This window comes from Odontesthes bonariensis, chromosome 1 (genome assembly GCF_027942865.1).
Source record: "Odontesthes bonariensis isolate fOdoBon6 chromosome 1, fOdoBon6.hap1, whole genome shotgun sequence".
Classification (NCBI taxonomy): domain Eukaryota; kingdom Metazoa; phylum Chordata; class Actinopteri; order Atheriniformes; family Atherinopsidae; genus Odontesthes; species Odontesthes bonariensis.
The window spans coordinates 39,210,320-39,223,509 of record NC_134506.1 but is presented as its reverse complement, the minus strand read 5'-3'; the positions used below and the strand labels follow the sequence as shown (position 1 = coordinate 39,223,509).

The following is a 13,190-nucleotide window of genomic DNA, read 5'->3' as shown; positions in this document are numbered from 1 at the left end:
ATTTTATCCTGATATTATCTCCTAAAATAGAGGGATTATAATTCCCAATCACAATAAAATCCATTTTACCAATGGCCAAAGCATGAAACTTCAGACTAATAAGCGTCCTATACTGAGAGCTATAGTTAGAGTGATTAAGGGTTCGTTTGATGGGCTCGACCAGGCTTGGCACAGAGGACGCAGGAGTCAACTCAGCTCAACTACGTTCTTTCTTTTATTTGACTTTTTTCACTTTTTGTTGAATAATAAGCAAGTTGATAACCTCAAAGGGAAAACAAACAGAAATTAGTGAATCACTGTGAATCATAGTCATACATGCAATCATGTTTAGTTCTCTATCTTAGCCTTAGTCTTAGCAAATTAAACACATTCAGATCCATCATTAAACTCATAATATTATGCTTTAAGAGAACATAAGTGTAGAAGTGAAGTGAGACACATAACAATCTGTGCTCCGTGCTCCACTGACTCAAACTGCACCCAGGGCAGACAAAGGGCCACCCAGGTGCCCACCCAAGGTTAATCACCCTAGTGCTTCTTGCACTCTCTCTGAACACCAAGTGAACACTTGGGCCCTCTACAGCCCTCTGGCACACTATGCACCAAATAAACATTCCCCACATCCCCACAATGAAAAATAAACTGCATATAATGCACAACCCAACACACAGGTTTTTAAAATCTGCAGTACATAGCCTGTCAACAGAGAGTCAAAATTATCGTCATATAAAGCGCTATGGTGTGACATTCCACTGTCTCATGTTGTTATCAGGAAAAACAGAGAGGTGAGAGACAAAGGTGCTGAATATGTCAATTTTAAACCAGTAAAAATCACTTTTATTTTTCTAAAATGATTTTAAACACAAAAAACATTTGGAGAAATGAATTATGGGCTTTTAAAAATGATGAAAAACATACTAAAACACCCCACATAACTCAAAATATAAGTGTTACCTTCCTGTGTGTCGCTTGTCATAAAGTATAGACCACTTTGTTGGAGAGCAATCCAAGTTCATTGTTGTTACATGAAGCACGAGTAAGAAAACATATCTACATGTTTGCAACTGAAGGGAAAAAAGACTAGAAAATAGTCATCTTCCCCTGGTGTGATTTTCCACTTGCAGTTTATTGTAAACACACTGAATGCTGTATAAACTGAGGCATGGTCTACCCGTCTTACAATGAGTTTGTCGTAGATTTTCACACAAACACAATATTAATTTTAAAATCAAATTCCAGTGTGAGTTATATGATAGAAACTGAGCTTTACTCTGATTGTATTCACATCCAGATTTGATGAAGGAATCGTGTATGAAACCTGCTTTTCAGATTTAATTGGACAATTTGAAGCCAACAATTGCCTGATAAAGTACACCTCCTCTGTTCAGGTCACTGATTTGGCCATTGCAGGGTATTCAGTTTGTTTATTAGCTGCTTTAGAATGTGTTTTGGGTCATTTTTCATCTTTACTGACCAACTGAGCTGAAACAACATCCCTGTACACTTCAGCATTTGTCCAGCTGCTTCTGTCCTCTGTTGACATGTGATGTTGCAAGCTTTGGATCATGAGATTATTCTTAGTTACATATGCTCACAGACCTATGGATGGCTTGCACCTTGTGGTGAACCCTTTGTATTTGCCCCTATGAAGTCTTTTCTCGAAGGCAGACTTGGATAATGATATTCCTACTTCCTAGAGAGTCTTCTTCACGCAGCTGGATGTTGTTAAGGGGATTTGCTTTGACATTAAAAGGATCCTGGGGTCAGCTGTCTACCGTAGACATCCATGGTTATCTATACTGAAGAGCTCAACAGTGCTTCCTTTCTTCTCAGAATTCATCAAGCCATTGATCCAGGCACTCCTGACATTCTTGCTATCTCTTTGCTGGATTTGTTTTGGTTTTACAGCCTAATGAAGACATGTTTCTTTTGAAATGAGGGATCTTTTTACCGCATATTGCAGGTTCACAGCAACCGCTTTTAAATTAAAACACTTGCTAAAACCACAGACTTCCTTCCTGCTTAGTTGATGAGATTATAAAAAATAAATAATTCACAACTTTTCACAAAACTGCATTTCAGTAAACAGTCCAATTAAAAGGAAGTTCCTGAAGGGGTTCCTCACACTAAAAAGCTTTTGCCAATTCAGAAGGCTCCCATATCAAAGCTGAGAATTTATAGTTCAACCTCACACTGACTGTATAACTAACTTGAATATGTTTGATTAAAATAAATATTTACGAATCTGACTGTTGGTTCATATTGTAGTTTTGTTGCTTTCTTTCTCTGAGGAGCCATGTTTCCCAGTTGCAACAGATTTGCAATCCTATATTCAGCAGATATAGCAAAAAAAAATTATTCATTTACTTTCCCAGTGTTTTTAGCTCAACTTACTGCAATTTTCCTTTTAATAAGGAGAGATCATTTAACCTGTCCAGGATGTACCCCGCGTCTTGCCTGATGACAGCTGGAATAGGCTCCAGCCCCACCACAACCCGACCGACGGATTCAGCGGGTATAGAAAATGGATGGATGGAGATAATTTGGAGCAAACACTTTTTGCATGACAAAGGCATGTCTAATCAGACTGATTGCAAGTTATGTCAATAAAATGAGTGAACAGAGCTCTGGGCAAACATAGGAAATGGTAATCTTGTGCTGGCTGAGTTAGTTGAGAGGCCCTGGAGAGCCCAGATGGGGACCCAAATTATTGTGTTATTATGGCCAAACCCGGGCCTTTAAAATGCATATAAACATGTTAGTTAGCAGAATTTCCAATAAAGCTTCTCTCATTCTCATATTTTTCTCTTTCCTTCATCAGATGTCAAAAGTTGTGACTTAAAAACAGCCCATTAAGACTATGTATCAGCTTGTGGTTGCTTAAAGTATTTTCAAGCAGTGGCTCTGCTCTAATATAATCCTGATTTTCAATTTTTTTTTTTTTTTTTAAACCACAGCATCATCTGACCAAAGTCACCATTCGTGTAATTCAAAGACAGTGTCTGTGCAGTCAAATATGACCAGGATTTGTAACCTTTGACCCCTCATATGAAACAGGTCTTTAGAGCAACTTTTTTTTCGATTTTTTTTCCAAGGGCAATTGGACATTCTGGATCTTGAAGACATTAATCGCTCATCTCAAAATCTTGTTCAGTTCTAAACTACTCGGTGTGCAGTATCAACTTATAACCAGTAGAGGGGCTGTTTGCACTTGGCAGGTCATTACTGAACTCCCTGACCAATGTGTGGGTTGTTTAGGTCATTCTTACCTATAAGTTAGTTTACCTGATTGAAAGGATGTGTTTTAGTCACAGGATCCAAGACAATGCTGCGTTGTAGGTACTGGGAAGGTGATACCTGAGACCACCTCCTCTGTTCAAAGATGATTTCTCCAGTTTAACTTAGATGGCTTCCTTGAGTCCTCCATCAAACCATCCGTCTTATCTGTCCAGAATGTGAACGTTACTGTCCTCAAAAGAGTGTCCCTTCTCCTTGAGACGTAGTTGAACTGCTGGGTGTTGACTTGAACAGCTGGCTCTCCCATATTGTGCCATGCACAACTCCTCGTTGCACTGGACTGCATATATACGACACTACTCCATTTGTGTTTGGGGTTTTATCCTTTGGGTGTTTTTACGTCTTAGGTGCATCGGAATATCATGTTTGGAGAAGATGGATTTTAGGATTACCTTAACTGGCATGACTGAGAATCTATACCAACATATTAAAAATATGAGGAATCCTGTCCAAAAGACAACAAAAAGACTGGTCTACACATTCATGACACCTAGGCTGGACTAGTGCAATGCCTAAACAGCTCCCTTAAAATCCTTCAGTTGATCCAACATGCTGCTGCCAAGGAACTGATTGGTAGCACCAATCCTATTCCTCCTGGGTTAACCTCATTCACTGGCTCCCTGTAAAATTTAGAATGGAACTTAAAATACTTCTGATGACACACAAAGCCCTTAATAGCAAAGCTCCACCATATTTTAAAGATCTTATTGTTCGCTGTTACCCCATAAGAGCCTTTGATTTGGCCCGTTTGTGGAACTCAGGATTTTTACAACTCGAAAGGGTGGCAAAGCTTTTAGCTTTTTTAGATCCGTCTTCTGAGGAACCAGCTCTTTGTATGGGTCCGAAATGCTGACACTCTCTGTGTTTTTAAGACTAACATTTAAACATTCCTCTTTTAAAGAGCTCATATTTAGTTCGTTGATCTGTTTTTAATGTTCCTTTTATTCTTATCACTTTTGTTTTTACTCAGTTTTTCCCTTTATTGCCTTGATATTACTGCTATTTGCTCGTTGTTTTAATCTTCCATCTTCTTTCATTCTTCCATTATCTTTTGATAATTTATTTTATTGTTTTGTGTTTTATATCCTTGTTTTCTATTTTATTCTTACCTTTTACATTATTTTTAGGTTTAACTTGTTTGAAAAGTGCTATATAAATTCTGCTAAGTTGACTTCAATTCAGCGATACTTACTTGGCTGACGATCCCCCACGGCTTTGCAGCATCAAACATACTGCAATCATTACTTGATTTCACTCCCGTGCATGTACTTTGCGACAAGAACAGTGGTCCAATTAGATAGCCAGGTTGATCTGTAACAGTAGCTCGACTCAACTGTTCATGAAACCATGCTGAAAGAAATTTAACAAAATATGACTATGTTCTGATTGGCTTAGAGAAAGTCAGTGAAAACCTTTATAAGATGAGCGCAGAGGTTTGCTAATTGAGAAGTAAAATTTATTTAGTAAAAACAGGATGCACCTGCAGGAAAAGCACAGTGGAAAAAGAAGAGAGTAGCTGCTGTCAAATTGAAATTCAGTGTATGTTATTCCCAAAAGCAATCACGTTTCTCGCTTTCTGCATTCCACATATTTGTACCCTTTTTAATTTGAAATTCACAGTTTCAAATATTAGCTAATTCTTTTATATTCATATTTAATTTTACTCAACTTTTTGGGAAACACAGGTTGTAGTTTCAGTTGTCTGTAAGTGATATGAGGCAAAGATCTTTCCTGAGACTTGTAACGGTTCAGTTCCCTGAAGGAGGTGGGATCTTTTTCTGCATCCACAGATATGTATGAGTAGCGGTGGAAAGGAAATACTCTGACTGCAACATATTGACTTAAATATTGACTTGAAAAGCAGCTATTAACTCGTATGGGCCAGGCTCCATATCTTGAAATGAATTGTGCAGCGGCTGTGTTGAAGCAATCTAATAGCAACTTGATTAAGTCACCACACTGTTTGCACACACCAGCCCAACCACGTGCATGTGTGTCCTCTCAGATACCTGCACAGCCGTGCTCTTTTGTTGAAGAGTTAGCTGCTCTCATCCACCAGTCACCTCTAATCTCGGTGTGTTTCAGTGGGGTGTCAGAGTGGGAATATTTTGTTGCAAGTCTGAGTAGAGTTTTGACCTGAGAGGCTGACAGAGGGCAACCCTCCAGGCAGCTGTCAAGTCTTATTACCTACAGTACCCCAGGACAGTAGCACAACTCCAACACACACTGCTAAATGGCTCATCCTTAGTCCACTTTAAATTTACACACATATGAATTAGTGTGCGTCTTTAAGGTCAGGCCCAACTTCCAATATCAACCGTGACTTTTATAGTTGTTAGAGCAGCTCAAACATTATTAAAACTCATTTCATGTAAAACTATTAAATGCTAATTCAGCTTACTCTGACCCAGTACACTGTTTTAATTTGTCTTTTTACCCTTTTTTTCATAGCAGGAAGTCATTTCTAATACATTTATTCAGACCTAGACACTTGGAACACAAATATTTTCCACTCACTGTACTGTGCCTAGTTGTTTCCATCTGTTAAATGCTTGTACAAAAATTATGAAGATGAGCATATTTTTTTGTAAGAATGGAATGCATACATGAAAAAATAAAACTAAATTGATATTCAGGCATTTTTGGAAATGTAAGATACCTGTTAGCATTTTTTTTCATCTATCTCAAAGATCAATTTTCCCAACCACAGGCATATATCAGAAGGCAAATAAACAATTACGGCCTGTTTTTTTTTTCAAATTTGAAAAATGATCCATCTTTATTGATCTCTGTAGGAATACTTCTGAGTAAATGGCTTCCCACCAGCTCAATTTTTCTCAGATTTTTACGGTGCATCTTGTTAACTATTCACAGCCAATTCAAGTGAAAAGCAAAAGGAACTAAAGATCAAAATCATTTGTGATACTCTTTGATATCAATATTTTGTCAAACTGATTTTGATACTTTATTTGAGTAATTTATATGTTACATAGTTCAGAGTGGAGTCAAATCAGATATTTTTGTTTGAAAGACACTGATTTTGCTCATACATGATTGAAATAATATCTATTGTCAACGGAGGAAAAAAGTGGCTTTGCCTACAATTATATCGTTTGATGCCGTTTTCTTTTGCTTAGAAGGTGATTATCCAGTTATCTGGAGATAACAAAGCTTGTATTTGTGTGATAAGTTCATTTGTTTTCTCAAGAAACAAGCCTTTTGATGTCTTGAGATAATGATTTACAGTAACCTGTTACCATTGAAATAAGAAGCTTTGGTTTCTCAAGCTCACCAGGTGAGTATGGTGAGCTTGAGAAATGAGTGATTCCCCAATTCCATAATTCACTGGAGCGGTCATGTCAGCTGGGGTGAAGCTATAACATCAAATCAAAGCATGCATGTGTAATTTGCTAGTTCAGTTAATGTCTGCTCTTGAGCACAGACGGTGGCATTCGTGGGCATACAGAGGAGTTTAATCAACTCCACTACGCCTCAGCCAGGCAAGGCTCTACAGGTGGTCACACTTTGCACTGACAGGAAAACAAACTTTACGAGGCCAAACTAACAAAATGTTAACCCATTCTCTGAAGAGCGCAAGTTTTATTTGCTCTGATTGTCACAAATACTTCGTACAAATTCACTAATACTTTGTACATATATTTTTATTATTTTATATTTTATTATTTTATTTTATTATTATTATATATATATTTTATTTTATTGCACCAAACAGACCAGGCCAAATTCCTTGTAATGTGAAAATTACTTGGCAATGAAATCTTTTCTGATTCTAATTCTGATTTTGAAAAAATCATAGTTGTTATAAAGAAATGGTACAATTAACCTGTTTTCACTGCAAAATTAGAAATATCTTGATATAATATTTAAAAAAAGTGGGACCCCTCTCAGTTTCCGTAGTGTTCCTCAAAAATTGGCGCACGTCCTCTATCGCTTTATATGATTTGATGAGTTTAACGGGATAACTCAAGTGAACGGGATAACTCAAGCGAACCAAAACTGATGAGCTAGAAGGATAACCGTCAGTAACTGGGAGTTTCTAGGACCACATACAGTACATAAACTGGCTTTTGAACCTGCACTGTAGAGGCCATATATATTAATTTTTTACTAAAATAGATTTATTGGATTATGAATAGATCACTCCTGCTTTGGTAATGATGTATTTTAGCTCTTTCTTTGTTCCTTTCTTTCTTTGTCACCGTATTGAAGAGACTGCATGGACTGCTGGTCAGGCTGCAGGCTGCAGACTACACCTTTGCACACATGACAGTAAATGAGCAGTCCCTAACTTCCTTTCGCAGTTTGCTATGTTTTGCCTTTGGGTTATTAAAGGTGTTACTGAAGGTCGCACCTTAACTAAAGTGTGTGTACAGACCAGGTTTTACAGCCAGCAGCAAGATAGCTCCAGATGAGGAGCAGAGCTCACATCATACATAATGGATGAGAGAGATTTACACTCCTGAGAAGGTGCACAGACCTTACACCTCTGGGCTCGGCTTGTGTATGCACACTGCCCGCCAGAGACAAAGTGAGCTGAGCAGAAAAGGCGGAATGAGCAAAGAGAGGAAGTAGAAAAATGCACTGAAGAAACAATTCTGTTACCGAATGGTGTGACTGCTAAGACTTGGATTCCTGCTGTTGCAGACAGCCTGCAGAGATTTGGGCTGTCTAATGTAGGCAAGCATCAAATGATACAAATAAGCCGAGGCTTCATGTTCATGTTTCGTTGCCAGAAAAATATGTTTCGACTCATCTCGGTGATGCTGTGTGTGTTTGTCTCTTCAGATATTGATGAGTGTGCAGAGGGCCTGATTGAGTGCCACAACCACTCCCGCTGTGTCAACCTGCCCGGCTGGTACCACTGTGAATGCAGAAGTGGTTTCCATGACAATGGATCCTACCAGCTTGATGGGAGCTCCTGTATTGGTGAGCATACACCGAGATGAAAACATTCTTATCACTGATGCAAACACCGGCCCTTCAGCTACTGTGTTATGGACTTTTCCCTTTTCTCGTCACTTATTCAGAAATTCTGAATGCTGTCACTGCCCGGCTTACCCTGTAAGTCTCTAATCTGTGGTCTCCTACATGATTGCTTGACAGCTTCATTTGTCCCCTGAAAATCTAGCATGATGGTATAAACACGGACTGTTATGCAGCGACTTGGTGGATGCACGTGTATTTGCTATCATTCAGGCTTATAAGGAGACTAATCGGAGGCCTCTTACCTTCAAAGCTTGGGCTTTAATCACACTGTATGAAAGCTTTACACATGCTTGATGAAATATTCATGATGAACACGTCAGCCTCCCGATGTCATGATTAGATGTTTGTTATCTCCAATGTGTTAGCCCGCAAATACAGGGCGAGAGGTAGGGGAAATACCAGGCTTATATCTTTAGTCAAAATTAATGATGAGGACGGAAAGTCCAGGAACAGCAAATTTGTCTAGGATGTTTTAATTGGTTTGTTTTTGCTGCTTCAAAATGAGCTAATTTTAGGTGTGTTTTATTTAAATAGCACTAATTCAGAGCAAACACTCAAAAAGAAACCAAACGATTCCAACCGAGTAAGTACTATGCAACAGTAAGAAGACAAAAACTTCAGCAGAAGCAGGGCCAGACACCCAAGAACAGCTAAATGCTCTACTGGTTGGGGATAAGGGGACAAGAATAAAAGAAAGCAAGGGACTCAACAATAACAAATGTTCTCTTCATTTCCGTGCTGGAGGACAGGGAGCTTTGTTCATTTTTAACCTAATCTTAAAAGTAGGGAGGGTGTCTGCCTCTTAAACCCAAACGTTTTGGGGTTTATATGACTTAGTTTGTTCGAAAAGAGAAAGACCTAATAACTGAAGCATCTGCCTCCTTGGTTAATCATCTTGGTTAATAAGAACTTTTATGTAAGAATTATGAATTTCACAGGGAGCCAATAAAGGGTAAAGTAAAAGGGAGCAATTTGGACATCCTGAAAATATGGAAATATATAGTAGTATCCAGTTAAGAAATTAGATATGCGTGGACTAGCTTTTCTGCATCAGTCTGAGGTCTATGTTCGTAATTTTAATAACATTACATTAGTGAAAGAAAGCGGTCCCAGAGACTTGTTTTTTTGTGTTGGTTCAAAGATGTCTCCAGGTGGAGAATACCTCTAAAACTTTAGACACACAGTAGTATAGAACACCAGGGTAATCCCATGCAAACATTTAAATACATCCATGTGTTACTTTCTCAACTGATTGAGCTAAATCGATTCAGCAGCACTCTGCTACTGTAGAAGTGTGTTGGGGGTGACACATCCAGCCACTTAGTGATCATGAACAATACTAAGTTTGGATGGCTAGTTTTGGAAACAGCATGCTAGAAGACAGAATGGAATCTAGGCCATAAAGACAAATATTCATGTCCATAAAAAGTCCTAAAGAACCACAATACAACACTTTGATAATGTTCTTCTTTTCCTCTCTGGAGTAACTTGGTGATGTCACGTTTTGTGCTCTTTTGTGTGCTTCAAGTGTTGTTGTTTGTTTGTTTTTCATTCGATTTTCCTCAAGTGAAATTGAACATAATAGAGACAAATTAAAGAAGCTTTTGTGTGAGTGTTTTACACTTGATTGTTTTGGTCATCGTATTAAGAAATGGATGCAGAACTCTGAGAAACCAACAAACAACCATAAAACCTTTTTGATTAGAACAATTCACTTTTTTAACAGTCACTATGGCCATAAAAAGGATTTAGTTCCCTGTAAGCAGTGGTTTACAGTTCAAAAGATGTCAACACATCTAAGTAAAAATTGAGATAATTGGCTGTTTGTAGATGTTCATGCAACACATAAATGTTCACATTTAAACACGAGCCCCCTAAAAGCATGTCTGAGAGTCTATAACCATGTTAACTTCTCTGTGAGGATGCACACACATTATATACTAAAAAGCAATTCAAAGTGCTTTACATTGAGCAGAGGATGAAGAATAGCACAAAAACATTCAATGAAGAGAAAGAAATATCAAATCCATTGTATAACATCTTTTTAAAAAAATGATGAAAGTCTTTAAAATACAATTTAAAGAGCTTCCAGAAATAATTTGTTTTTGGTTTTTTTTATTTCAAGAGTACTGACATGGTTGATGAAAGTGTAGCCAAATATTTAACTAAATTAGGGAAATAAGTACAGAGGGGATTAGGATTTTTTTATTATGAAAAAAAAATCACTTTATTCTGTGCGTGAGAGCATTAATTTGGGTGTCTGAAGCCACTCCCAACATGAAACCTCCGAGAGAAAACAACCCTGGCACTTTGTTGGGATTAGAAAGTATTTCATTCAGTGGGTTGTTTAGAGGAGCTGTGGATCTCTACCAAACACTAGCAGCTCAAAGTAAAATATCCAGCCTCTCAACTTCTATCTCGACCCTACAATAAGTTCAAATGAGTGCATTTGCTGTACCTGGAAAGTGTGAAGCTCAAACTCTTTTGCTTGAAGTTATTTGCATTTATATCGACAGCAAATTCTCAGCAGCCGCTAACAGGTGCTTTAGAAAAAAAAAATCTAATAAAGCTCTCACAGTACTTTATGAATATTTTATGTCCAGACAAGGACATTTGACTTGTGATTAATATTCTTAAACAAAAAGAAATTTTTGCAACGGTTTGTAAAAATTAGCCACTAAAAACACAGCGAAATGTAGTGGCAATGAAGTTCAGGGTTTATGAAGCCAAAGTGTTGAATGGAGCAACCTTCCAGCTTGCTGATACATCCTGCCTTGCTTTAATAACCTGCGCCAGTCTAATACTGGTCTCCCAACATACCAGCTGCCTGTGGTCGAAGTGCAGACAAAGGGATTGTTAGTATTTGAAAATAAACTTGTCAGTCAAGAATCTTTTTTTCAGTGTGGTAGCCTGACCTTTGTGTGCTGTGTGTGCTAGTGTGAGCTCTTAGACAGTTTGCATGCGTCTTCACACAATAATTATGTGCTTAAAGGGCTGTTGAGTATTATTTGGGTACTCATTTTTGTTTGTGTGGTACCTTGAAGCTGTTTGACAGATCTTAATTAAGACACACCCTGCAGAAAACAGGCGGGGGGGGGGGGTCTCACTGACCAGAGCATTTCATCAAAGCCTCTGGAAAGTAGGTCAGCTTGTAAAAGAAAGGCTACGTCTCCTTTATATTTTAATTTTAGTTTAACTCTATATATCTGGGAGCTAGTGGAAGTTTTTTTTAAATGATGTGTTCTCTTTTCCTGTGTTTAGAAGTTGCAGCATTATTTGTTAATCGCAAAAGTCTAATGGTCTTATTTATGAGGCCAGTGAGGATCGCATTAGAATAGTCCAGCCTACAAGAAATGAGAACATGATTTAGTTTTGGAAGTCCTTCTCAAATTTAACTGTTTTTAACATGCCTCAATAATGTTTTTTGTAATAGCTTCTATTCAGGGGCCGACATTTAAATCCTCATCATTACTTACACAGAGATGCATGGCTTGGATGTACTTTTTTAGTTTTCAAGGTAAACAACAAGCATCTTTCTTCCTTTAATATTATCAGAATATCTTTATTTCTGCACTGGCTTCCTGTCGCTCAGAGAATAGACTTTAAAACAGCTCTGCTTGTGTACAAGTCTCTTCATGGTGTAGCACCAAAGTACATCTCTGACATGTTAAAGCCATATGAACCAACTCGGGCTCTGAGAACCTCAGGGAGGGGTCTCCTGCTGATGCCCAGAGTCAGGACTAATGGCCCTGTCACACTGTTGCATATGAGAGAAGCGTATGAGTTGCGTATGAAAATTAATAATATAATTTTCATACGCACGAAAAGTCCTTGAAAATAAAGAATGACTAGCGTATGAGTAGCATATGAACTGCGCATGCCCAGCATACGTTTCAACGCGCCTATATCAGCAGCCTTTCCACATTGCTCCATTATTACAGTAGACGACGCGCTATCAACATCTCTCGAGACATTCATCTCGATCATGCCTCCCAAGAAGCAATCGTCGTTTGCCCGGGCCCTGGGCCGAGGAAAAGGCAAAATAACACAAGAATCATTCTCACCCAAACCTGCTGAAATGCCTGATGCATCTGCGGCTGATGAGTTACATGCTTCTGAGCGATCAAGATCCCCAACTCCTCCTCCTGACCGCTCCCGTGAATCGTCGGTTGCCTGCCGCCTCCATCTCCGCCCGTCTTGCGAAGATGGAGGCGGCAGACGGGCGGAGGCTATAAATACGCTAGCTGTACGGTACACCTTCATGCCAACATATGGCAATTTATGTCCAGCGTTCTCGACCTATCAGTAACGTACCTATATCGTACCTCTAGCGTATTCAGCGTATGCCTAGCGTATGCTTAGCGTATTAACCATACGCACAAAAGTTTTGAGCATGTTCAAAATTTTATTTCTGCCTCAGCGTATGCCAACGTATGCCAGCGTGCTTGAAACGTATACAACCTATGCCTAACGTTCCCCTGGCGTATGTCAGCGTATACCAGCGTATGAGTGATAATTTTCATACGCAACTCATATGCTTCTCTCATACGTAACAGTGTGACAGGGCCTTAAACAAGGTGAGGCTGCGTTTCAGTTTTATGCTCCTAAAATCTGGAACAGTCTTACAGAAGATGTGAGACAGGCCTCAACTCTGACAATGTTTAAATCCAGGCTGAAAACAGTTCTGTTTAGCTGTGCATATGACACCTGAAAGTATTTTATCTGCACTCTTCGCTTTTAATTTAATTAATTAATGATTATTATTATTTTATTTGCCTTCTTGTGATTTTATGTAGCTGTAAAGCACTTTGAATTGCCTTGTGTACGAATTGTGCTCTACAAATGAAATTGACTTGCCTTGCCTTTATTTAGTTGAAGGAATTTTT

The 13,190-nt window shown here is 38.6% G+C and overlaps 1 protein-coding gene across 1 annotated transcript in view; it reads left to right on the top strand.

Moving 5' to 3' along the window:
- LOC142380820 (protein kinase C-binding protein NELL1-like) overlaps positions 1–13,190 on the top strand; it is a 298,110-nt gene that overhangs the window by 263,177 nt on the left and 21,743 nt on the right. Inside the window, exon 16 of the mRNA XM_075466741.1 lies at positions 8,104–8,244. Within this exon, the coding sequence (XP_075322856.1) occupies positions 8,104–8,244 (141 nt within the window). The remainder of the gene's footprint in view (positions 1–8,103; positions 8,245–13,190) is intronic.